Source organism: Phascolarctos cinereus, unplaced genomic scaffold, assembly GCF_003287225.1.
Source record: "Phascolarctos cinereus isolate Bilbo 61053 unplaced genomic scaffold, phaCin_HiC Scaffold_4;HRSCAF=312, whole genome shotgun sequence".
Classification (NCBI taxonomy): Eukaryota; Metazoa; Chordata; class Mammalia; order Diprotodontia; family Phascolarctidae; genus Phascolarctos; species Phascolarctos cinereus.
The window spans coordinates 267,930,310-267,958,162 of record NW_027555847.1 but is presented as its reverse complement, the minus strand read 5'-3'; the positions used below and the strand labels follow the sequence as shown (position 1 = coordinate 267,958,162).

Sequence of the window (27,853 nt, the reverse complement as noted above, 5' to 3'; positions counted from 1 at the left end):
GGCGGCGGACGCCGGAGGGCGGAGGCAGCCTTAGCGACCGAGGGAAGCTACGCCAACAGAAAAGCAGCAGCGGCTCCTGAGCCCTTGGACTGGCCGCGCGCATGCGCGCTCCGCGCAAGGACCCTCCCCCTCCCCTTTCCCCCACCTCCTCTGCGCAGGCGCGGGACTGCAGCCAATGCTCTGCGCCGCTGGGGTCAGGGTCTGTGGGCCCGGCAAGCTGCGAGGATATCTTGCTGGGCTCGGAACCGGGCGTTTGTAGTTGTCGTCCTCATCTTTAGTTTTGTCGTGTTTTAATCTCTAAAGCAGGCCGAGGTGACTGACACCATGCAGCGTTCCGAAGAGCCTAGGACCCCTCCCGCCTCGACCCCCTGTGGGTGCATGAAACCGGCTTTAGAAACAGGTAACTTCAGGGATTCTTTATTGGAGGAAGGTCACGTGCCGGGAAGTCACGTGAAGAGCGGTCACATGAGCAGCGTTTTCTCCCCTGCGGGATTTCCTCCAGATAGTAGATTCTCTCCTGGGCGCTTGCTTTACCTTAGGAATTTATTTTGGAGAACATCTCTCCCTCCCCCCTCCTCTCTCTCGCACCTGTTTCCTTACAGTTAATGGAAGCCATCTGTTGTGATGAATGAATGGTGAATTAGAATAGAATCAGTGAATTAGAATGTTAATCATTTTTACCCCCGTGGTCACCCCAGCTTGAAGAGTATAGAAAAGACTGGGGTGTGGGTAAGGGTGGGTACAATGGCTGAGGGGAAATCATCCCCAAATCATCTCTTCCTTCTTTCTCTCCCCCCCCCCCCCGTTATTGGAATCGGCTCATCTGCACCAGGATCCTCAGCTAAGCTCTAGATGGTGCCCGTAAAGCCAGCTTTTATATACCACTAACGTGTTAACTCATTTGATTCTCAAACTCATTATATAGTGCCCATATATTATCCCATTTTAACCTCACAACAACCCTGTGAAGTGCTCTTATTATTCACATTTTACGGATGGCAAACTCAGGCACGGCAAGGTTAAGTAACTTGCCCGGGCTCTTACAGCTAGTATGTAGCTGAGGCAGGTTTGAACTTGGGTCTTACTCACTCCATGTCCCTCCCCCACTCCAACCCCCTAGCCACCAGGATTTAGCGCTGGAAGCACATTAGAAATAATAGCAAACAATAATAATAAAGCAAATGGAATAAATCAGAACTAGGTGGAAAGTCAAAGGTGTATGTATGTGTGTATATATGTGTATATGTAGATTGGAGGTGATCAGCAACTTTGTCAATCAACAGCATATATTGAATGCTTACCTGGTGGTTTCGGTGAGTAGAGTGAAAGACTTTGAGTAAAAATACTGCCGCAGGCATTTTATAGTTGGGCAAGTCACTTAATCTTTCTCATTACTTAACCTGTCTCCTCATCTGTTAAATGAATTGTTCTGTGGATCAAATGAATTAACATGTAAAGTGCTATGCAAATCTTAAAGTACTGTCTATCTATATAGCATATTTATGTTATATGATATATATATATATATATATATATATATATATATATATATATAAATGTATATTATTGTCATTACTATGTTGGAGGCACTGTGCTGAGAACTGGGGATAACAGGAAAAACAATCAACTATCTGAGAGTGGAAAATGAGGGTTTGGACTCCTAGTAATCTCTTAGGCTCCTTCAAGTTCTTCAAGTCAGTGAGCTGCTTCTGTGAAACTGTTATCACTGGTAGGGACCTTAGAAGTCTCCCCTAGTTCATCACTCATGTTATAGATTAGGAAATAGTCCCAGAGAAATTAATTTTTTACCCAAGGTCATGCAAAGTCTTGGCAATACTGGGACTTGAGCCTTGTCTGTAAGTCCAGCACAGCTTAGTGCTCTTTTCTTCATGCCATGGAAATTGGGTGTGATGGTCATGAAGGCACATAGCACAGGACACTTATTAGTTGTGTGACTCCAGGGAAGTCACTTAACTGCTGTTTACTTTAGTTCCCACTTCTGTAAGATGGGGATAATAATATCATCTACCTTTCAGTGTTGTTGTGAGGATAAAATAAGATCATTTTTTTGTAAAGTGCTTTGCAAACCTTAAAGTGTTATATGAATTTTTGTTGTTCATTTGTGTCCAACTCTTTGTGATCCGGTTGGGGGTTTCTTGGCAAAGATACTGGAGCGGTTTGCCATTTTCTTCTTCAGTTCTTTTTTTACAGATGAGTAAACTAAGGCAAATAGGGTTAAGTGACTTGCTCAGGGTCACATGGCTAGTAAGTATCTGAGGCTGGATTTGAATTCAGGTCTACTTGACTCCAGGCCTAGCACTCTGTCCACTGATCCACCTACCTGTTATATAAATGCTAGCTGTTATTATTATTATGGCCTCTAGGCTCATAGGTACCATGTTAATCTAGAACTTTGGGTACAGGAACTGAAACAGAAATAAATAAATGTGAATGAAACTTCCTTTTATAAAGGTTTTTGATTTGGGAGATTTTTGTCTTATGCATTTATAAAGATGGGATTTATTTTGAGGTTGTCTGTATAAAACATAAACAGATTACAGAAAGCCTTAGAAAAATTAATAGATTAATGGCAGCCTATATAGGGAAAATTAGGTATGGCCACAAGAGCATGGAGGGAGACTTAATGGATCTGAGTTCTTGTCTTAGTGTTGTAACATTGGGCAAGTCACTTAATCGTTCAATCAGTCATTAAACACTTAATATGCATCTGATCTGTGCCAGGCATTTTGTTAAGCACTGGGGATACAAAGAAGGCAAAAGACAGGTCGTGATCTCAAGGTGCTCACAGCCTTATGGGAGAGAACAACACATAAAAAGAAGCTGAAAAAGGGGGATGGGGAAGAGCATCCTGGGTTGGGGATGGGGGGTGGGGAGAAGAGGGTGAAGACCTGAAGTTCCATGGAAAATGAGGTAGGTATAATGGACCACCTCTTTAACCTTAACCTTTCTGGGCCTTAGTTTCTTCAAATGAAAGGGTTGGACTAGATCAGTGGTTCTCAACATTTTTTGTTCCTTAAGCCCTTTTCAACAAGGAAAAAAAATGTGTTGTGATCCCCATTGTGCTTTAATATACTACTTATAATTTTCTTTTAGATTTTTCAGGTGGCTCAGTAGATAAGCAATGAGCCTAGAGTCAGGAAGGCTTGAGTTCAAATTTAGCCTCAGACACTTACTAGCTGTGTGACCCTGAGCAAGTCACTTAACCCTGTTTGCCTCTGTTTTGTCATCTGTGAAATGAGCAGTAAAGTTGGCTATAACCAAAAAACTCAAGAAAGCAGTATGTATTATTGTTATGATCCTTTAGTTGAATATTATTAGATTATTATTGAAGATGATACTAGCTAGCATTTATGTAATATTTTAAGGTTTTATAAAGCACTTTGCATGTTATCTGATTTTATACTCACCACGACTCTGTGAGATAGGTGCTGGTGCTATCCCCATTTTATTGATGAAGAAACTGATGATGAAGAAAGTTAAGGGACTTGCCCAGGTTCACAGGCTAGTACTCGTCTGAGGCAGGATTTGAATTCAAGTCTTCATGACTCAGGTCTAACATCCTAACTACTACACTCCCAGCTGTCTCACCAAATTAGAAAATTGTTTTTGCTGTTTTGTTTCTCTAGGTAATATTTTGACTGAACCAATTGGTTACATAGAGTCATGTTTCTCGGCCAAGAATGGTACACCGAGGCAGCCAACCATTTGCAGTTTATCACGTGCTTGTTTGAGGATAAGAAAAAGTGTCTTTAACAATCCTGAACATTCCGTCCTGGGCTTAGAACAGTTTTCACATGTTTGGTAAGTTGTTTAATCACTGGTAGTAGATTTTTATGTCCAGAATTTGCTAGGGAATAAATAATTGGTTACTTTGGAAAATACATTGACTTTATGTTTTTGAGGGGGGGCATTATTATTAGTTTTTATTGAAATTTGTAATTTGCTTATCTGTGTTAATGCCTTTCATATGTAAGTAAGGTCCTTCTCATCTGTACAATTGGATTAAATACTGGTTCCAAAATGACTTTTCTACAAGTTGATAGGATGTATATAACCTGAAAAGTGGGCAGATATCCTTTTTTAGATAACTTTTTATTTGTACGTTCTGTGATACTATACAGAAATCCTAACACAAGTTGTTTTTCTGATATATTATTCAATGGATCCACAAACTGGCTGTCATCACTTCTTACAGCACACAATTAGGAAAGAAGCAGATTCAAATAATTTATTCTAGACCTTTTCTTGTTTCATACTCTAAAATATCTTCTTCATGTTGGTGGAGGAGGAAGGCCCACAGGCCTGCAGTAGTGCCCAAGGTTGGTATAACTTTCAGCCAGTTAGGTTTGTCATTTTGGATGCCCCGAATGTAAAATGCTGAATCAACCAAAGTGTGTCCTGGGAGCTGGGACAGCTTCGGCTGTACATTGACTTTTAACAAATTGTATCATACTTTAAGATCACATCTCTTCCACGAGAAATTATACTAATATCTATCTCTGTTATTTAGACCGAGACATCTCTATCTACTCCTCCCTCCCCTCTTCTCCCTAATAGCCTGACTCTATTAATTAGATGGGTGAGTATTGGTGAAGACTGTAGCTTAAATAAAAATTCTTTTCCTTCTGAAAGTTTAAATTTACTTTCTTTTAAAAAGAAAATGTTTTTAGTTGCTTTTTTTATACTATTGTCACTTTTCAGTGATTCTCACTCTAAAAGTAAGTTATAAAGTCTATGTTAAATTTTACACTTAATGACATCATTATTTGGGGAGTAATTTGTGTGTTTGTTTTATGTTTTCAAAACGTTACTTTCTTTTTTTTCCATGCTAAGTGATTCTGGGCTTTTCCGGCAGGATTTTGTTTGTTTTTCATAAAAATGGTCATTTGAGTTGTAAGGCGAAAGTGCAGCCTCCTCGGTTGAATGGTACAAAGACTGGAATCTTCTCCACAAGGAGTCCCCATCGCCCTAATGCCATTGGACTTACTCTTGCCAAGCTGGACAAAGTGGAAGGTGACATTTAATTCTTTTTTACATTCCTAATCCCAGCAGAAAGAAGCGTGTCAAAACAATATCCAGTTAACTTCTCAATAAGCATAATTTTGAGACAATCAAATAACTAAAAGGGCAATCTTTATTTTATTTACATAATTAAAACACGCCTTGAATTTACAGATAATTATATCAGTCTTCTTCTGTGTTTAGCTCTAAAGACAAAACCATGTTGTGTTTATCCTTCTTGGTGGTGTGGGGTAACAAAACAAGCTCTGGACTTGGAGGCAGTGGAGACTTGGATTCGACCGTGACACTTACTAGCTGTGGGATCATGGGCAGGTCATTTAATCTCTCAGCTTAGTTTTCAGACCCTTAAAATGGGGCTTATGATACTCTCATTTTTTATCTCATTAGGTTGTTGCAAGGAAAACATTTTTTAAACTTTAAAGTACTATGGAAATGTATATATATATAATATATATTAAAATATATATTATATATATAAAAATGTAATGTATTATCACCCAGTTTATTTTTAATGTTATCATATTGGAAAAAATTGGCTAATCTTTTCCTAAATTTTACTGCTTGAGTTCTCTTGTTTTCTCTCTTCAGGACACAAGCCATTTTCTGTAGGAGTTGATCATGTATGAAGCAATAACATTTTATGTCTTCATTGTTATAAGGTTTTCTGTAGCTGAGAATGTAACAAATGCTGAGAGACATACACTATTGGGGACTATTTTTATTTGTTTAATAATATTTTTATTCCCTGTTTGCTTCCCAAAAAGTTTGAGAAACTTTGAAAGTTTAAACACATATAAAACACAATTAAAGGTAAAAACAGAAAAAAAGTTTCAAAGGAGAAGAGAAGTGTATATACTGAGCACCTGAAATTCAGTGGGAAATAAAATGCTGACTTTAGAACCAGAGGGCCTCGGTTCAAACCCCACTTCTGTCACTACATGCATTACCTCGGCGAGTTGATGAATCTCTCTGGGCCTCCCCTACCTTATGTGTAAGAGGGGAGGGCAGAACTAGATGGTTTCCAAGGTCACTTCTGTTTCTAAATCTGTCATTTTTATGAGATTCTACTGTTGAATCTGCTGCTGAGCTTCCTGCCAGTTAAGGCAAAAAAGCAAAGGCATTTTATATCGTTTATAGTTTATGTTTTATGTAGTTCTTATTATCTGATAAAAGAAGTCAGAAAAGTTTCCATAAAAGCAGGATTTCTTAACCTTGCGTCCATGAACTTGTTTTGTTTTTAAATAGATATTCTTAGAACTGTATTTCAATATCATTGGTTTCCTTTGTAATCTGTGCATTTTATAGCATTATTTTGAAAGGGGTCCCTTGGCTTTACCAGACAACCAACTAGAGGGCTTCCTGGCATTTTCTGTGAGGGGTTTATCATGTAGATACGTAACATAAGAGGCCTTGGGGGACAAAATGGGAGGTGTCTTCGACTCTGTTTTTGTGAATGATACTGAATGTTCTTTGAGTGTGTGTTGTATTTTGGACTTGTATAAAATCAAATCTTAACTCAATGAAGGTATCTTTTGGGGAAGCTAAGAGAGTAAATTTGTAGGAATGCAGCTTTCTGGTCTAGATCTAGCAATGAACAGCTAATGAATATTATTTCCTCTTTCTCAAATATCAGATTGCTCTGTGAACTTTTGATGTCAGAAACTAGTTATAGAAACAAAGAGATTAAAATACAGCTGGACTGTTTAGTTTTCTGGGTCTAGCATGTAGCACTTGTAGATTGCTAGTTGTAATTCTTTCCATCTCTAATGATGATTTTCCCATAGAGTCAAAAATAGTGTTTTTAATGCATGAAGAGGAGGGTGGCATAGTGGGTAGATAGCTGACCTTGGACTAAAACCACCCAGGCTCAGGGTCCTCTTCTGCTATGCTGGCTGTCTGACCTTGAGCAAATTTCTTACCATCTGAGTGTTCACAGCAACTCTCAGAGACCCTTAAGTTTTTTTTATTTTTAAGGCAGTTGGGGTTAAGTGACTTGCCAGGGTCACACAGCTAGTAAGTGTCAACTATTTGGTCAGAGGCTGGATTTGAACTCAGGTCCTCCTGACTTCAGGGTTGGTGCTTTATCCACTGCGCCACCTAGCTGCCCCAGAGGCTCTTCAGTTTCAAAGAAGGTGTTGCCTTACGTTGGTAGAGGAGTTTTTCACCAGGAGTTCCCTACAGCAGTGGAATCACAGGTCCAGTCCCTCTCTGTATTCGTGAAAACCAAAGATCATTATCATCATTTTGGAGAATAAGCAAACCAGTCCTTAAAGCCATTTAGCAGAAATTTGAAAGTAACATCAAATACAACTTCGTGATGGTCATTAGTGGGTCATATCTGCTTTGGGCTAACACTTTTTCCTTAGTCCACTCTGGATAAGTGGCATGTCTGAATATCTTAATAATAGAGCTGCTTTATTTTTGGCAAGGCTGAATAAAAGAAATACAGTAATGATGAGAGACAATAGCATATGCCGAGGAAAGGGACTGAAAACCGTTGTTCTATTGTTTTCAGTTATGTCTGACTCTTTGTAACCTCATTTGGAGTTTTCTTGACAAAGATACTGCGGTGATTTGCCATTTCCTTCTCCAACTTATTTTACAATTGAGGATACTAGGCAAACAGGGTGAAGTGACTTGCCCAGGGTCACACAGCTAGTAAGTGTCTCGTGAGGCCAGATGAACGCAGGAAGATGAGTCTTTCTGACTCCAGGCCCAATGCTCTATTCACTGATATATCTGTAAGAGGCTCTAAATTATATTCTTGACATCTCTTAATTAATTCACAGATAATATCTGTTAGATATCAATAGGGCAGAAACAAAAGGAACCACCTGTCAAATGTCAAATTAATTCAGCTTCTTACATTTGTGATTCTTTGGGTTCCCTTTTAATTAAGGTCCTCATGAGGACAGGAGAGAATGGAATTTTCCTATCTGCTAAATACTAGTAGTAGAAGATTCCCTGCTTGAGTGGTTGTGAATGGTGAGAAAGCTGCAAGTATACCCTCTTCCTCAGTAAGTCAGTTATTCAGCTAGCATTTATTAAGCACCTACTGTGCACCGGACAGTATGCTAAGCATTGTTTGGTCACCAGCACTTAATTTTTTGCTGTTGTAACTAGCTTTCTGATTAATATTTTGAGCTCTTTTGGGCATTAGCGTCTTTAAAAATGTGATTTTGACTGCTATTTGTTTGAATGGACAATTTGTTTTTCTTTAGTTATGGAAATTTTAAGATGATTCCCCCCCCCTTTTTTTTTGTAAAACATCTTAGGAGGAGCCATATACCTCTCTGGAGTTGACATGATAAATGGTACACCTGTTCTGGACATAAAACCATATATAGCTGACTATGACTCGCCGCAGGATCTGGTGGAACCTTTAGATGAGCTCAACTTCCAAGAAAGGAAACAGAGAGAGTGGCCTCACCCGGTCCACACAGCTGGTCTTTGTGAGCCGCAGCAAGGAACAGAGGGCTTCAGGCCTCAGTACCACACCACAGAGGGGAACCAACCTGAAGACCAGACAGCAGAAGAAAAATATTTGAAAGATAAAGACTCAGCAGAAATGAAATGTCCATTAAGTAAATGCAGGAGCACAACAGCAGATTGTGTTTTAGAAACAAGAACAAATCAGAGTTCAAGTAGAGATGGAGGCCAGATTGACCTTCCTCGGCCAAAGGAAGGTAGAGACAGGTTAAGTGTAGTGGAAGGAGATGCAACCACACAAGAAAAGAGCTCAGAGACTCGGCATGCTTCTAGCATGGGTGTCTCGTCCTCTGCCAGTTGTGTTCCATCCTGGGTGAAAGATTCTCCTGTGACTACTTTAGAAGTCCGCTTTACACCTCATGCGGAAATGGATCTTGAACACTTTAGTTCAGAAGATAGTACAGGTATGTTCTTCTTCTTTTTCTGTTTGTTTTTTGGAGGCAGTTGGGTAAATGATTTGCCCAGGGTCACACAGCTAGTAAGTGTGTGGGGCCAGATTTGAACACAGGTCCTTCTTACTCCAGGGCTGTTGTTCTCTCCACTGCTCCACCTAGTTGCTCCATGTATCTCCTTAGGACAAAATTAGTTCCTTCAGGTCTCCTTTTCTCACTTTTGAAAGTTGTGAAGTGTTTTTGTTAGGCATATAACAAAGAGTAGGGGCAGCTAGGTAGCGCAGTGGATGGAGCACTGGTCCTGAAGTTAGGAAGACCTGAGTTCAAAGCCAGCCTCAGACCAAACACTTGACACCAACTGTGTAACTCTGGGCAAGTCACTTAACCTCAACTGCCTTAAAAAAAAAATTAAAAAGTTAAAAAAAAAACCCCAAAGGGTAATATTTTTAGAGTCCATTTTATAAGGAATTTGTTTGAGGCATTTATCAATGTGGTTTTCTGGAAAGAAAAATATGGAAGTATTGGGTAGTATAGTATTCTTTTAGGATATGCATTTGTTGAAATGCTGGCCGCTGCTTTCCCTGTTTAGGATTCCATATATTCCTATTGCTGGAAGCCCTAAGGGATTGTCAGGGCAGCTGTAAGCAATCAATCAACAAGCTTTTATTAAGTGCTTAATGAATACTTGGCTCTGGGGCTAGGGAAATAAATGATGGCACTCCCTCTTCCCCCATCCTTGCCGTCAGGGAGCTTGCCTTCTAGTTGGGGTGGGGTAGAGAATACAAAATTCATAGCTTGGGAAGCAGGGCAGTCACAGGAAAGTCACTGGTGGAGCTACTAGGATGATCACTTGTTTTTCTGTAGTAATAGTGTCACTCACTTTGACTGTTGTTCACAGGACTGCTGGAGGCAGGTGAGTACATCCATGCTGGGCTGAGTAAGCCCTTGGTGTCTTCGTGGATGACTAGATGAGATATGAAGCGTGATCTTGGGCCTCCTCAATCTAGGGTATTAGATGAGTTTTTGCTCAAATTCCAAACTGGACAACTCTGCCCTGAGGAGGAGTCCCAAAGTTGAATGGATTGATTCAGCTTATCAGGGACGGAAAATCAGGGATAGAAGCTGTTTTTGGTTTGGGGACAAGGGCACAGTAGTGTGAGAAGTAAGTGCCATATAAGGAAACTGAAAGGAAAGTAGCCTTGGGTCAGGAGCTTCAAGAACTAGCTAAAATTGGGTGGAAACTGGTTGTTTGATTAAAGAGGCTGGAAGTAGGACAAAGGTTAAGCTTTACTTAGAGTGCCCATGCTTAATAGTCTCATGAATACTAGCTTCTCCACCTCCAGGTGGGGTTAAGATGCCGTTTTCTAAACATGTGATGTATGAAGAGGTGGGAAAAACATACCAAGGGAACATGTGGTAGGCATTTCGAGAAGTCATTGACCTGTGGTGACTTCTACCAATGAAAGTCAGCTAGGAGGGACTTGCAGCCAGGAATAGCGATACAAGGTTTGCTCTCAATTCTGTAGTGTGAGAGTGTGTGTGTTTGTGTGTATCTGTGTACGTGTACGTGTGCACATGTGCTCATCTCAAGTTCCAGCCCACTTTCTGCAGGAAGCATATTAAAGGTTTCAACTGCTTCACTCATCCTGAGTCTGTCTAACTTACTGTGTCTGTTTGGGCACCAGAGGTTATTTCCAACAGTAGCCAGGCAGGTGGCAAGATGCTCGTACTGATTAGGTCCTAGTGGATGACTGGGTGAGAGTTTCGTTCAGTAGTCTTTGGTAGGCATCTGCTGATTGCAGACGATAGACCTCTAGACCTGGAATCAGGAAGACCTGTATTAAAATCCATCCTCAGATCCTTACTAACTGTGTGACTCTGGGCAAGTCACTTAACCTGTGTTTTCTCAGTTTCCTTATCTGTAACATGGGGATAATAACAAGACCTACCTCCCAGGATTTTTGTAACAATAAAATGAGATAACATTGTTTAGTTGGGTTTTTTTGGATACTTTATTTTGGCATTCATTTTAAAATATTTTGGGTTCCAAATTCTCTCCCTCTCTCTCTTCCCCCACCCCTTAAGAAGGCAAGGAATATGCTATCAGGTGTACATGTGAAATCATGCAAAACATATTTCCATATTAGGCATGTTGAAAAAAAATAAGGAAAAGCAAGAAATGTAAAAAAGTATGCCTCAATCTGCAGTCAGACTCCATGAAATCTCTCTCTGGAGGTCGATAGCATTTTTCATCATGGGTCCTTTGGAATTATCTTGGATCAGAAATGAGATAATATTTGTAAAGTGCCTTGAAAACCTTAAAGCACTATATAAATGCTAACTATTTATTATTAGTTGTATGATATTTAGTATTGTAAGGCTAGCAACAAATAAAAGTCCCCATCTTATCACTCAGAAAAGAAAATGTCATGCTTTGTTTCAGGGAAGAAGGCTATAATTACTGCATAGCAGCGAGTACAGTTGTCTGTAGAGGCGCCTAGCATAGTGCCTGGCACATGTAATAGATGCCTGTTGAACTGAGTGGAAAATCTCTGTGATTAAGATATCTAAGCTCCAGATGGCAGCGCATTTATTTTGAGAGCTATTTAGTACAATAAAATTGAAGTTCATTACAATGAAATTTGACCTACATGTGATTTCAAAGTATAGATGAGTTTTTAAAAAATTTTAATGTGTTCTTTACATTTCAGGTGTCAATATAACTTCATTTAAATATTTTCGATCAGTGAAAGAGGCGAAGTGTGCCATTATTGACGTACTAGCAGCTGATCCCCGATCTGTGTATCGAAGGAAACATTGTCAGGACCGTCTTTTCTATTTTTCGATGGACACGGCACATATCACTTGCTGGTTTGGTGATGGGTTTGCCGAAGTGCTAAGGGTCAAGCACACTGACACCATTGAGAATGCAGTTGGGCAGTGTTCATTACAGTCAGCTTCACCTTAACTAATGTGGAACAGGTAAACCTGTCTTAGGGACTTTCTTCTGATCATTGTGTGGTGTGGAATGACTCCGAGGAGGAAGCCTTTGGGCCTTCCTTCTTTCTTCTCTCTCTTCCCCTTCCTCTCGCTCCTTCCTGGACTTGTTCTCATTTAGATCTCAACTCTTTGTTTTTCACCTGACTCAAGAGTGGTCCAGGGTGGAGTCAGGTGACGGGATAGTGGAGGTGACCCTCCCTCCACAGCTCTTCTCTTGGCTTCTGGTACTGCCATTACCTCCCCTGGTTTCAGTACTAACCTTAGCAGTAGAGAGCCTCTAGGCTAGCTTCTCCCCCTAACCCAGACACCTGTTCTTTGAAGAAAGCAAAGAGGGAATACCTATGGGAAGAAGCTTATTATACCCTGGCTGACCTCCTTTTTATTTACTAATATACCAACAAACCTTCATTATTAGTAAAAAGCAACAACAATAACAAAAACCCTTAGATAACATTAAAACATTTGTATAGGGGAGACTGCCCTCTGTTTCTTTAATTAATAAGCATTTATTAAGTACCAGGTACCATGGTACCATGCCAGGTACCATTCCAGGCATTATGTACAATGCTTTTGCAACATATATAAGGTGAGAACCCCTGGTCAGAAGAAATAGGTGGTGAGAGTGGAAAGGCCAGTAAATTTGGGGAAGAAAAACAAAGCCTGATGATTGGGGAATTAGCCTGACAGAAGATTGTCCCTGTAGGTAGATAGCAGCAGGGCCTCTTTAGCCATTCTATTCTGGATACTTAGTCCCTGTTTTTTATCTTGTCAGCCATCAGGGGGAAAAAGGTCCCATATCTCAGGGCGGGAAGGGCAAAGTTATTCCTTTGTTACGTACAGTGGTTAGATACTAATAGTACTATTTGTAGGTATCATACCCTCAGTACATTATTCATTAAATATGCTCTTGTGCATTTTTCATATAGCCTGTACATGGTTATTGCAAACAAAGGAAGCAGCATCTTGTAGTTCCCACTGCTTTGGTTTTTTTGCTCAAAATGGTTGTATGGAAACATCTACTTTTAATAAACTTTCATTTTATAAAAATGGTGTCAATATCAGCGTACGCAGAAGTGTTTGGGCTGCCAGTGAGTCAGGAAGCGATCAGTGACTTCTTGTCACTCATGCAGTTGATGCCCTTGCCCTAGGGGCTTTCAGTCCAAAAAACTCCAAAAACCCTATTCACTAGGAAGTGGTTATAAATTTTGACTAGAAATTTGATCTCCCTGAAGGAAAAAAAGTCTCATTCCAAATCACAGAAGGTAATAAGATGAGATTATAGAATATTAGAACTGGAAGGAGCTAGTTGGCTCAGTGGGTAGAGTACCAGGCCTACAATCAGGAAGACTCATCTTCCTGAGTTCAAACCTGGCTTCAGACACTAGCTGTGTGACCCTGGTCAAGTCACTTAACCCTGTTTGCTTCGGTTTCCTCATTCGTAAAAAATGAGCTAGAGAAGGAAAAGAAAACCCCAAATAGGGTCATGAAGAGTTGGACAACAAGAAGTAGAAGAGACCTTGGAGACCATTGACGCTAATCCCCACATGTGTAAAGTTTACACATGATAATATAGAGGCAAAATAACACGTCCAAATACCTGTTGTTCTTCCTTTCCAATTCATGCTCCACACAATTGCCAAAGTGACCTTCCTGAAGAACAGGTCTGACCCTGTCACGCCTCAGCTCTGAGGCCTATTGCCTCTAGGGCAGCGGTTCTTAACTTGGGGTCTGAGCTCGCCATAGGGCTCCACGGATAGATTTCAGGGGATTTGTAGACGAAGATGGCAAAACATTTCTGTCTTTATTTTCACTGACCTTTAGCTGAGATTTAGCACTTTCTTCAGTTATTTAAAAACACTATTCTGAAAAGGAGTCTGCAGGTCTCACCAGATTGTCAAAGAGGCCTATGGCAGAAGAAGGGTGGGAAATCCTTGCTCTGAGTTAAAATGCAAATTCCTTGACATTTAAAGTTCTTCATCCCAGACTTTTGACACATTATAAGACACATATATGTCACGTGGCACGTTATCATTTCATGTTACTCCCTTTCGCACCACTCTAGGATCTATGCACGCTTGCATGTTTGCTGCTCTCACACAATGTTCTGTCTCCTGTTCCCTTACATTTGCATACTCTTGGTCCAAAACACATTGCTTCTTCATTCTGCCTTTTTTCAACATGTAGCTCAAATGCTTGCCCACAAAATTACCTTATGTTTAATTATTTGTGTACATGCTGTTTCCCCTGAGAGGAAGTGAGCCTCTTCAGAGCAGGGACTATTTCATTTTTATGTCCCCGGTGCCATGCACATGCATGAGAAATGCATGGTAGTTGATTTCTTGATATAGTGACGTGGTAGAAATATGCTCCAAGGCTCTCTTTTTTTACATCACTCTGCCTGCCAAAGACATTTCTGTGAGCAGGAGTCAAGATACAAACTGCATCTGTCTCAAAAGCAGCTGGATAGATTCACAAATGAGTGTAGGTCACTTCTGTATTTTTCTAAGAATACTAGGCTATAGATCTGTCTTGACACAGTGCTTTTCACACAGTAGACAATAAGTGCTTAGTGATTTGAGGGCAAGTCCTTTGAATTTTTGATACTTGGGTTATTTTTAAAGGTAGCAGTTCTTAATAAACACAATCCTCTTTTTAAAAAAGCTATTTGGTATTATTTTGGTCATCCTGTAGCAACATAGGGAATCATCCCAGTAAAATCTGGTAAAATGGTAACCATTGGTTGTGAAACTATATTGCCTGTAGTTGAGAGATTAATATTGTGATTAGATAGCTAAAAAGGGTAGCGTAGGCAGGTTAGACAAATGCCTAAGGTCAGTAGTAATAGGTATTAAGTAATCAAAACTGAAATTGGATGAATGACCATGGTTTGAAATGAGATCTTTTTGCTCATGGTTATTTACACAGAGATATTTAGCCAATGCTTTTAATGCTCTGTTGAGTGATATTGTTCTGTTGCATTGACATGTAGTAGTAAAAAAGATAATGATAGTTAGCATTTGTATAGTGCATAGTATGTGCCAGGTACTATGCTAAGCACTTCACAGATATCTCATTTTATCCTTACAACAACCCTGAGAGGTAGGTTCTATTATTATCATCTCCATGTTACAGTGGAAGAAACAGGCAAAGAGAGGTTAAGTGACCTACCCAAAGTCATACAGCTAGTATGTATCTTAGGCTGGATTTGAACTCAGGTCTTCCTGACTACTCCCAGTTCTCTATACACTGCACCACCCTGGCTGCTGTGTCTCTGATATTATTTTGAAGTGGTCCATTAAAGGACCAGTAAAGTGCCTTTATAGTATACTATATTGTATTTTCTCTCCTAAAGAATATTTTACCTTTTGCTTTTGGGAAGACTTAACCTTAGTGAAGAAATAAGTTTTCAACTCAACCCACTTTTATTAAACACCTCCTGAGTGAAAAGCTCTATGCTAGGTATTAGGGGCAGTACAGAGTTTAGATAAGACATGGCCCCTGTTTGTAGAGCTTACAGTTGAGTGGGGTTATGATGTGTACACAATTAACTACATTACAAAGTCATAGTTAAGTGAATCAGAGAGTGTTTTGTGAACCCTGGGGGACTTCAAAGGAAGAAATATAAATTTTTAACCACATAAACAATAGTAATAAATCCTGATTCCCATATATTTTCAGTTCTCTGGTGAGAAAACAAATATGTAGCACTACTATAATCTGCTTAAAAATAAGAATGAATGTTTGACCTAAACAGGCTTAGTTTGAGTATACCTAGTTACGAATGGCCTTCATATATAAAAGTAGGCCTTGGGGCAGCTAGGTGGCGCAGTGGATAGAGCACTGGCCCTGGATTCAGGGACCTGAGTTCAAATCCTTCGTCAGACACATAACACTTATTAGCTGTGTGACCCTGGGCAAGTCACCTAACCCCATTGCTTAGCCTAAATAAATAAATAAATGAATGAATGAATGAATGAATGAATGAAGGAATGAATGAAAGTAGGCCTTATAGAAGTGGCACCTATTAAGAATGGAGGCTTTTTGCTACAGTGCAAAGGATCCAGATATAGTTCTCTAAGCTCACTGTCCTTCTGGTATCGTGGGTCTAGAATCTACCTTCCTGCCATTGCTAGCTCCATTTGGGGGATCCAGCCTTAGGCCTTGCTGATCGGTCGACATCCAGTGAATTTCAGCTTCTGAAATGGGGAAAGGACAGGCACAGGAGACAAGGAGGCAGGATGATGATGGGGAATGGGGACCAGTTAGTTTTGTCTATAAAGCAGAGTAAGGATGAGAAGTAACCTCAGCTAAGGTTGGAAACTAGATTAGAGCCAGACACTAGATGGCATTCAGTGCCAGAATTAAGTTTATTGGGTAGGCAGTATCGTGGAACAGTCGAAGGTTTTTGAATAGTTAATCAGTCAGCAAGGATTTATTAAGTGCTTACTATATTCTAAGCACTATGCTAAGTAGTAAGTATACAAGGAAAGGGAAAAACAGCGTCCTTGCCCTCAAAATGCTGACATTCTAATGGAGAAGTCAACCTGCAAATAACGTGCAAGATTTATATAGTGGAAATGGAAGGCAGTTCCAGAGGGAAGACGTTAGGAGCTGGGGAGATAAGACCCATAAAGGCCTCCTGACAGAAGGTGGGATTTGAGCTGAGTCTTGAAGAAGGCTGGGGAGACTGGGACACAGCCAGTATACACTTTCATCATAGCTGCTGGGCATTCTCTGGGCACTTACGTAGTTATGTCTGAAAGACTAGTATAGTTACTGCTTTGAAATGGAAACACCACTATATGGTTATTCCTTCCACATTGAGGGGGTTAGTGGTGCAGCACTGTGGAGAATTCACGTAAAATTTTTTGGCCCTCTATACCAGAGAAATTTGAATTTTTCTTTTTCTTTTATGGGGTGTTTATAGTAATTATTGTAAAATTTGTGTTAAGCATTTGTTCATAGGCTCTGTATCATCTGCTGGCCTTTGTGTGTCATCTGTGGTTTCCACAGAACTCGCCCAAAATTCCCATTTAATTTCTTATGCTGCCACATGATATATTGAAACCCAGTCACAGTGTGGAAGGGATAACTGTACTAGTTTTTGTGTATAGTTTGAATGAACTAAAGAAAAAACATTTATTAAGCACTTATACATGCCAGGCATTGATAAGTACAAATATTTAGCTATTAACAAACTGTTTTGAGTTTTTCTCCTATATTAGGACAGAATCTTGCTTTCTCTTCCTAACTAGACGATCTTCTTTAAAATCCATATCTGCTTAATTTCTTTATTTGCACATTAAAACTAACTGAATTTGGTCTTTCAGATTGAAAGATCTTGTAAGGTTTTGCAAATGGAAACCAACTGAAGACTTTCAAAAATCTGTTTTCCTACAGAGTAGTGCAGTAACTTGCACATTAGGGGTGTTTGGTCAGTATTCTTGACTGATAGATCAATTAACTTAAGTGATTAGTAGAGAGTAAGAATGCTTTATTTGCTTTCCTAGAGGCAATGTAATATGGTGCAAATAGCATTGGTGGAATCCTAAGATCACAGATGCTGAGTTGGAAGGGATCATCTGGTTCAGCCCCCTCACTTTACAGCTGAAGAAGTTGAGGCCCAGGTCACACCGAAGTAAGGAGGAATGGCAAGCCGAGGATGGGATCCTCCGTCTGATCCTCACTAGCTGAGCAACTGAGCAGATCATTTCATCTCTGAGCCTCAGCTTCATTGTCCATTAAGTGGGAATAGGGACCTGATCTGTGATTTCATTGGTGTAAGAATCTCCAAGATAAGAACACTCTCTCTACCAATGTAGGTTGCTGCCTTTTCTGCAATTTATAGTCTTGTTTTTTGCCCTTTTCTTGGCAGGTAATTGCCCAGGGTCATTCAGCTGGTAAGTGTCAAATGTCTGAGGTCGGATTTGAACTGACTCCGAGGCCGGAGCTCTGTCCACTGAGCCACCTAGCTGCCCCTTGTCTTAGTAGAGTTGCCTGGAACACTGAGAGGTTGAGTGACTGGCCCAGGATCACAAAGCCAGGATGTCTCAGGCAAGGCTTGCTTCAAGGCCAGCTCTTTATTCACTCTGTCATACTGCCTTTCTAGCCATAAAATAGAGATAATATATGATCTCCCTCACGAGATTGTTAAAAGAACAGCATTATATACATTTAAAAGGACTACAGAAATGTGAATTATTTATTCTGTGTATGTTAGATTAAAAGAACAAGAAATGAAAAGAACGTGTTCCAGTAAATGAATATTTAATTAGGTCTGCCCTAATTTTAAAAAAAACCCCACAAAGCAAAAAACAGCTTATAGGTCAAGGCCCTCCTACTTGGCATGGTACCCAGAAAGGTGACAGCCAAGTTTGAGATGTTCTTTGTGTTAGTGTCCATTCAAATCCACCTCTCCCGAGCCCTTAATCTCATGTTTCCCTTTCAGCAGAGCAAACTAGATGGTACATTAATTCAAAGCACAAGTCACTTAATTGAATAGAATAGCAAGCTAAATGACAAGGAGAATTCCTTACATGCACATAGGGGCACAGTCTCACCCAGAATCCTATGGCACTAGTATGGGAGCCCTCATTTCAAGACACCTCCTACTCTCAGAACTGGGTTCCCGCTCTAGCGTTGCTAGGCCGCCATCTACTGGACCTTTGCATTACTGCTTCTAGGAGCCTTCTCTGCCTGATCTTCAATCTGGGCCCTGAACGGTTCTGACTTTTTGTGAGTGTGACCTAAGTCACATGGAGGGAGCTTAGCAGAGTCCTGGAGGTCAAGTTTTTCTTTTTGACCACCTTCCTACTATTCCCTCAGCAGGAACTCCCCCAGGCTTGCTAGCTGCTTGTGTTGAAGGAGTAAATTTTTTTTCTATTTCCATCAAACCTTTGATAGCTAATATCAATACAAGTAATCTTGGAGCTTCATTTAGTAACACTAGAGGGGCTTGGTAGAGCTGGCAATCTTCACCTTGAATTCATATAGTTGTGGACAGGTCACTGCCCTTCTTTCCAAATATTTTCTACTAATCCACTAATATTATCCACTAATATTTTCATTGTATAGATAGCAACTCACAAATTACACCAAAAGGCATCCTTTGTAATTAGTTTAATACTTTCTGTTATTGTCATAACTTAAGAATGATATTACTTAATTAGTTAGATTCCCTTGTCTGATACTCTAAGGAAGGTCAAGTTTAAACCTGGCAGGTGTTAAACGTGACTGCAGTTAATGTGAAAAAAGAACTAGGGGTTTAAGTTCACTACAAACTCAATATGAGTCAATAGTCTATTCTAGCAGATGAATAATAATACAAATAATAATAAGAGGAATAATGAATAAATGTTAGAACAGAAAATTTATTAGAATAGGTATTATGAATTGTTGGATGCTCAGGTTGTAGCCAACTTGTTTGACTTTGATATTGAGAACATTGGCAAGAAAATGGTCTGTCACCCTCAGAAATTTATGAAATTTTCTTAAATTTATGTAAACACACTTATAATGTAAATATATCACATAGTTCCATGTGTGGATATAGATCAATATATTTAAATATATATCAACATAAACTGGGAAATCTTTAGTCTCCAAATATGCAGTGTTACAAAAATTCACAGAAGCCTAAAATTACTTAGCTGAACAGGACCTTGAGGTTACCTAGTACCATTACTTAACCATTACCCAAAATATAAATTCTCCCTATTAAGTTCTATATTAGTGGTTGAAGGTCCTCCTCTGCTTGGGCATCCCAAGTGTTAGCAAAGTCGCCACCTCACAGGTCAGCCTTTTCTATATTTGAATGGCTCAGGAGCTTCTTGCAAATATGTTAAAAATTTATCACCCCTTACTAACAACTACTGGTACTAGTTCTGCCCTTAGAAAATGTCTCCAGAGAAAATGTCTAATCCCTCTTGATAGCCTTTCATCTATCTGAAGATATGGTCCCTCCTAGCATATCTAAAGCACTTGGAAAACCTTAAAGCCCCACTTAAATGTTACGACTGTTATTGTTATAATCATTATCTCCAGGCAAAACATTCCTAGGACCCTTAACTAGTCCTCAGGGGGCATAATTTTGAGACCTCCCAACCATGCTTGTCCTCTTCTGTGTGTACTTTAGTTTTGGTATGCCAATATCTCACTTAAAATGTGGCATCTGATATTCAACAAAATACTCCAAATGTAGTTTGGGGGCAATTATAGTGGTTGTGATCTCACTCATTTTGGACTTTATATTTTTGTTAAAATAGTCTCAGATTATGTCATCTGTAAAATGGGGTAGCTGGGTATTGTTACGGTACACAGTGTCTTTATTTGAAAGCTCACCTTCTGATGTGCTGTCTGTCTGTCTTTCTATAACTAGTAGGTGGTCTCTTCTGCAGGTTTACTGATATAATTGTTCACCATCTTTTTTTCCTGCTGATCATCAATCAGAAAGCACAATTCCTATAGGCAAGCAGTGGTTGTGATGAATTGTCTTCATAGCATGTCCATTCTCTGGGGCTATTTTGTAGGCAGACACGTCTTTCAACAGCTTGGAATAGAGTTAAATGCATTGAGTCACTGACTTGTTTCCTGAATACAAAGATTTCCCCTTGAAACATTTGTCATACATGATGAGCAACTTAACAATGAATAGAAGCATCATACTGTTATTTATTTTTGTCAGAGGTCTTCTGAGCTGAAGTCATTCCTTCAACCCTTCTCTCAGTTAAGTTATGTACTTGTGAATATTTGCATCTTCTTCGACTCTGAAGTACAAAAAAGGCATACCTCTTAAACCACATATCAATAAGTGTGGAATAAAGGCATCATTCCTGGTGGAATTGTGGCTGCATATTAGAAATGTCACATGTTGACTCCACTGAGATTCCCCCCCCCAGTTCATTAATGTGTGATCAGAACCCTCAAGGAGTGGATTTCCTTGGGAATGGTCAAGTCTAAACCTCTTGGATCTCTGACACTAGTATTTATTTGAGTAGCTTGCTTTCAAATTCTGCCTTGGTCAATATGGATTCTGGCAGGAAAATCTACGTATCGGAAAATATTTCTCCCACAACACTTTAGCAACCATGGGAGTGTTCTGGTTTCTGGTTGGGTGTGCCAGTGCATGCCTGATGAAAAAGATCATTCACCACTTAGATATGGTACATATTCTTACTGTCCCCTTCCAGGGATAGAAAGTGAATTAAGATGTGTTAACGAAGGTTTGTTAGTGCTTGTACTCTATGCTTGTAGAGCTTGTGTGGCAAGCAGGAGTTGGTAGCACTTCTCTTTAAATACGTCAGATGCAAGTTTCACATTTCTTAGTGACATCTGCTGCCATTTTAGACCAGTAAAATCTGTTTCTTACTAAATCTAAGGTTCTTTCTTGACCCATGTGTCCAAAGTCACTGTGTAGTGCTTTCTTCTAGTGATATGCGTATTGTGTAATATGCACTGGGCAGCACCAATTGCTTTGTGGTCCAGTGTTTGGGATTGTGGTCTGATATAACATTTGCATAGCTCCAACTTCTGCCATTGTTTCAATAGTAAACTGCCTGATCCTTAGCTTCACTTCCTTGTTTCTTGGCTTATATTGCTTTTCAAAGTCTTTTACCAGCCATCTTTGTTATTTCTGTCAGTCCGCAGACAACTGAGAAAAAAATCCCAAATTCTCAACTGTACTTCTACATGATTGAATCCGAGCTCTCTGGATAATTATATATAGCAATTACTCCTTAGTTAGGGACTACCATAACGCAGGCATCACATGGCATTTGAGACAGGGTCTCTGTGTCCCAAATTAGTCTTCCCTTGCTGGTAATGTATGATGAATTCATAGTTGGCTAGTGCTGCTACTCATTTTTTTTTAAGCAACATTTAACTTGGCACTTGGGAAATAAGTCAGTGGGTTGTTATGAATCCATGCTTGAAATTTAGTGCCATTTACATAGTTTTTTAACTTGTTCACTTTTTTTTTTTCAAAACCAAAAATTCCTGAATGGAGTATAGATTTTCACTGTTTTTAAGTTCTCTCTGTGTGAATGTATTTGCTTTCTGGTGACCATTGCTTTAGTGGTCCGGAATTGCTCCCCAGTCCTACAAATTAGCATCTGTGTGCAGGAGGACAAAAGACTTGCTTGGATTTTCCTAGGCTTGCATGAATGTGCTGGCAGTTAACTAAGTCCTTGAAAGCTTGTTTACATTTGCCCTCGTGTGTATTGATCTCCAAATGGCTTCATAAGGTTTCAAGTAAATTTACCTTTCTTGCCCTTTTGCTTTCTTTGTCTTCCATTACATATCTAAAAGCAAGATTATTTAGTGGCTTAGCTATAGCAACATAGGTCTTTAAAAGTTTCCAGTGGTAGCCATCAAATGCTAGAAAAATCCTTAGAACTTGAAGGTTCTGTCATGTAGCCAATTCAGGAATGTTTCTGTCTTCTCTGATTTGATACTTACGCCTTGCTGCACCGTGATGTGACCTATATCCTTCACAGAGGCTATGGAAGGCTGGCACTTGTCAGTGTCATCTCTAGCCAATGCAATACTTTCATCAGTCTTTCCTCACATTCATGGCATTATAGGATCATAGATTTAGGTCTAAAGGGTCCTCAAAGATCATCTGGTCTAACCCACTGATTTTACAGATGAGGCTGCTGAAGCCCAGAGACAATGTTACTTGCCCAAGGTTGCACAGGTAGTGAGTGACAGAGACAGCATTTGAACCCAGCTCCTTTGACTCTAAAACCAGTCATCTATGTCTTGTGGGGATTGAATGAGATAACTTATGTAAAGTGTTTTGTGGACCTTAAAGTGCTATCATTATTATTATTATTATTATTATTATTATTATTATTATTATTCTCTTTTAGCCATTGAAAAGTGGCAGGTGTCCCTGAAATGCCTTGGGACAGAGATTTGAACTGCAGAAAATCCATCTGGGTGTATGAAAATAGTCTTCTCATTGTCCTTCTCTGCCACAGGAATATGTATCTACTGAATAAACCCAATACTGAGAACCACTGGCTGCCTAACATCAAGATCTCTTGACGTGGTATTCTGTTCTACTTTAGTTTTCCCATTCAGCATTTGATAGTCCACAAATATTTGTATTATTCCACTTTTCTTCTTTGTCACCACTGTAGGTGATGGATTCTGGGATGATACCATTGACCATCAGTTCTTTGAGATAGTTTCTGAGTTCTTCCATCACAGATAAAAGGAGCTTCCTAGATCATTCCCAGAATGGTTGGGAGCCAGTGAGGTAGATTCTGTGAGTTGCTTCTCAGGCACATCCCATTTCCCATTTATTCAGTGAGAACATGTGTGTCCTTCTCCTGGGCTTCTCCTCAACCATTCCTTACATTCTTTCAGTACTAGGGAATTCCCAAAGTAAAACTTACTGGGATTAATTTTTTAATTATAAGAGCCAGTGTTCTCATGATGTTGACTGCTTGCCTCTTTCCAATCAGCTTCTGTATAGGCTGCATGGATGGTCAAAAACATGCCAGTATTGGGTCCCAGTTTGTTTCTTGGTGGTATTCTGCTAGTATTTGAAGATGATGATTAATAATCATAATAAATACTGGGTCTCCCTGTCTTGCCTTGGCTGGAAGTGAAAGGACTACTCAAGGACTGATTGATCTCATTCTGATTGGCATGGGAGCTTTGGCCTGCTTCATCTCTGATTAGGACAGTTTATATCCCCCCTTGCTTCTTCAAGCAACATGGTGGCTCCCTGCTCCTGGGGTGGGAGGGGCCATGAGTTCACTTATCTTAATGCAGAATTTAGTGTGGTCACACAATCAGCTTAGCCCATTGTAGCTCAGAACTCCCAGACTCAAGACCTGCCAGCCTCCTTAGGAGCAGGAATTTTACAAGTATGTGCCACCATGCCTAGTACTTTAAACAGGATAGAATTGGAATTATGATTGACACACCAATGATAGCTGGACATACCAGAGCCGCAGCATCCACCTTCCTGTTGGCAGCAACTGCCTTAGGCGACTTCAAGCTTACTCTGATGTATCCCAGATCTAGGTAGTTTTGTGACTTAGTCCACCAAGTCCTAGGCCTTTCATTGACTATAAAGATACTTCCCTCAAATGTCTCCCATAGCATGATTAGGTTATAATGGTTGCTTTGTCTAGGACCGTAGTTCATTACACCTTCTTGGTCTTTACTGTCACCTCTGTGCCAAATCCTATGAGTACAGATGGAATGAATCTATAAGAAACTGATGATGATTACATTGTTGGGGGTGGAGGTTTTTTCCTTCTTGGCCCATTTCCATTTCCTAATGCTCAGTCTTTGGAATTTAGCCTCTAACACACTAGTTCTGCAGTCCTCTCTGAGTTACATGGTTCCTTCATGTGTCCATCCAGGCCACAACTGTTGCAAAAGATAGTTATATTTCCCATATTGTATCCTGCTGGTGATGCTTTTGAGTCAGACTTGTCATTTGTCTTTCAATGTATAATGATACTGTCCAGGATGCCATCTCTCAACAGGTTTTCTGTAGATTCCTGTTTTTGCACTAGAGCCCCATTGTTTTGCTTCTGTGACCCACACATAAGAAGATAAACTGGACCTACTTGAGGCTTTGCTTTCCGAGTTCAATCTCTCTTTGCTCTTCATCTGCTCTTAATCTTACTGTTCCCATCAAGTGGCCCAAATTGAGCAGCTTCTGCTGTAATTCAAGACTCGTGAGAGACAACTGCAGCTTATGGCCATATATCATACCTCTGCTTCTCTTGCTCCATTCTAACCACTGCTGCTTCTTCCAGTTTTATTTGTTCTCTTTCTATTTGTATCTATTTAAAAAAAAACAAAACAAAAACACAAACTCATTCACCCAAATTACAAGTTTGTATGGAATAGTAGAATAGAGAAATGTAGCATACCTGTAGTATCCCACCACTACCAAATTGCCTCTGCTTTTTACAGACATATCTGTCATGTAATTCTAGGATGGGCAACCCTCAGGCCCTGAACAAGTCCCAAAGTGGTTCCTTTAAAGCCCTCTAACAAGCCGTTCCTCTTTTTAGTTCAGTTATCTGCCTATGCTGTAATGATTCTGTCATATGGCTAATCTAAACTTCCCATGGTTCTTACTCAGATGGACATGGTTCCTTTACTGAGAAGGGTCCTACCTTGAACTTGTAGTATCCCTCTGGTAGAGGAATTCTAGGCTTGGCCTTACCTATGTTTGAGGTTTTTTTTTCTTCCCCTGACTTATCATGCCTCTATTTTTGTTGTTGTTTTGTTTTTACTGGCAAGCCTTCTCTGCCCACGTGAGCTCTCAATCAGCTCTTCAGGGGGTGGAGGAAGAAATCTGGAAATCAGTTTCTATGTACTATCTCCTGCTGTCATAGCATCAGAAATGTTTAAATGTTTCATTGTATCTGGTAAATCCCAAAAGACCTCCTGCATGGTCTCTCCTGAACTGACCCTTCTATAAATTATTTTACAATCCTCCAAATCTTTTTCTTTTCAGTGATCTAATAATATTCTTTTTCTTACACACAGGGTATCAAGAGACCTCTATGTGGCTCTGCATCTATTACGTATACCAAAATACATTTCAGATATATCAGCATCCGTTTTTTCAAGAAATGGATCACAGATACTTCCAGGCCAGGCTAACTAAGCTACAGGAGCACCAAAGGGGCCCTCAGGCAAAAAATTGCACCAGCCCTCACCACTTCCCCCCCCCCCCAGTTTGTCTTATGACTCATTTTCTTACTAGCTTTTCTCTCAGAGTTAACAAATCTGTCTGGTTGGCATAAATAGATGTACACGCATACATTTGTTGTGGAATATTACTAAAATAGCTATCTCTGTCTCATCAGTTCATTCACTCCCACCCCAGCTTGTGATGGAAAAAAAAATCTTTTTTTCCTTTTGCTTTAGCTTCTTTTTAGACCTTGAACTTGCTGATCAAAGGTTTGAGCCAACACATAGTAAATGGCCATGTAATGTAAGAGCAGCTTCAAGTATATTGTAAATTATCCTTGAAAAGGAATTAAGCTTCCAGTTCCTAACATCAGTACCTACCAGTAAAGAGGAGGATAAATATCTTTTGCTGTACATGCTCCCACTGGTCCAAGGGGAAATGGAAAGTAAGGGCATCAGACAGGAAAACAGCATCAATGACACTGGTTTCCCCTGGCGACTTTCTAAGGAAGGAAGGGGGAAAAAGCAAATATGGTCTGGATCTTGGCATCTTGCCTACCATATATCTGCTGTTTTGGCCTGATCTCCTCTCTGTTCCCTACTGGTCCTGATCAGCCCAGGTCTTACTTGCTTTATCTCATTTCTACTGTCTTCACATAAGCTGGTCATAGCTGCTCCCACCTCAGCCACCCCATGTGGAATCCTGGAGCAGTAATCACATCTGGCCATGTGGCTATTTGAATTCTCTCCATTAATCTTTTTTTTTTCCCAAGGCCATTTGGAAATCAGAAGGCCCTGAAACCTTTCTAGAGACCCACCCATGTCTAATCTCTTCCTGTTGTGCCTCTCTAAGGCATCTGTGGAAGGATCAGGATTACACTGTGGAATTTCAAACTCTAAACTACTTTAAAAACATTTGTGAATCAAAAAACCTGAAAGTTCATATTTCTTGTTTATGAATAAGCAGGAAGGGAAATATAATGAATTCTCAAGTGTATAACAGAATGTGCTAAATTTTTTATGTTGTAAACTTAGCTTAAATCATCTACGTGATTCTATATATCTTTTTTTCCAGAAGACATGAAAACTGAGTTCAGAAAAAGGAGAGATGATGTTCAGTTGTTAGCCTTTTTAGAGAAGGTGGCATTGTAGCTAGGCTTTAGAAGAGTGGTCTCAAAACCTTATTGATCACATTCTCCTATTAGCAAAATAAATAAATAAAAGATTTGAGTTTGAATTCCCAACACATGTTAATTTATATGTTACTTGTGTCATTATACTAATATGTCTATTATAAAACATCCACAAAAATGGAAATTAAAATTAGGCTATCAAGATGAAATATTTCAAATTTTTTTTATATGTTGATGCAAAATCCTTCACTCTCCCTAAAATACTATTGTTAATAATGTTTTAGTGCAAGTCATGTGATTGAATATATTTCATTATTTTAAAAAAATCTTCATTATTTTGTGATACAGAAATTTGAAGTTCTGGTTCTAATTTTATTGTATTTCTGTACTTGGTTTTAAATGGCTGTAATAGCTTAAAAAGAAACCCTCACAAAGATACTATAGATCAAAGTGAATGAAGTGCTCCATTGGCTCTCCTTACTAAATAATGATACCAATTTCTCAATCCCATATAATTATTCAAAGATTCTTGTTGAAATTCAGCGAGTAAATTTCCATCTTCCCTGATGTCAATAAATTTTTCTTATTAACTTTGTTGAAAGATATGAGTTTTTTTTTTTAAATTAACAAGTGGATTAAAAACCCACTTAAATTTATTTGGAAGATTTTTTTAAAAAAAAGTTATGCTTTTCAAGTTTTTAAGTGTGCAGATAAGAGTTTTTATAGATGAAAGGCCTTGTTTTGGGCAACAGAAATTAGTTTTTAATTGTTTTGCTAATTGTAATGGCTTCATGCTACTATTTGCTAAGACCAAATTCATATTTCAAATAATCTTGATAAAATTTTTTGGCTGACTTCATGTCAGAACTTATTAGACTGTTATTTTTTACCTTGCAGTGTGAGCTAATAATGACCAGAAGAATTGTCAGTTCTGCCATTTTCTTGTTCATCTATGTTTGCATTATTAGTTATCTTTACCCCAAAGTTTCTTTGTAGAAATCTTTTAAAGTCAGTTATCCATTTTGTGAAGTTTAGTTTAGTTAAATCTAGATCATACAATTAGTAAGTTCACATAACAAATATAAATCCTTTTGTTAATTATTTACTAGCCACAATTAATAAAAT

General features: G+C 39.4%; 1 protein-coding gene across 2 annotated transcripts; it reads left to right on the top strand.

Moving 5' to 3' along the window:
• The first annotated feature begins 167 nt into the window (after positions 1 to 167).
• On the top strand, positions 168 to 27,853 carry TRMO (tRNA methyltransferase O). Of its 2 annotated transcripts, XM_021004544.2 has the most exons (6): positions 168 to 400; positions 3,648 to 3,822; positions 4,877 to 5,034; positions 8,319 to 8,936; positions 11,636 to 11,906; positions 25,449 to 27,853. In XM_021004544.2, exons 1-5 carry the CDS (start codon positions 325 to 327, stop codon positions 11,890 to 11,892), a joined length of 1,284 nt encoding a protein of 427 aa, XP_020860203.1. In that variant the 5' UTR covers positions 168 to 324; the 3' UTR covers positions 11,893 to 11,906; positions 25,449 to 27,853. The 2 variants fall into 2 exon arrangements, with proteins under 2 accessions (XP_020860203.1, XP_078009174.1); XM_078153048.1 differs by lacking the exon at positions 25,449 to 27,853 and having other exon boundaries at positions 11,636 to 12,965.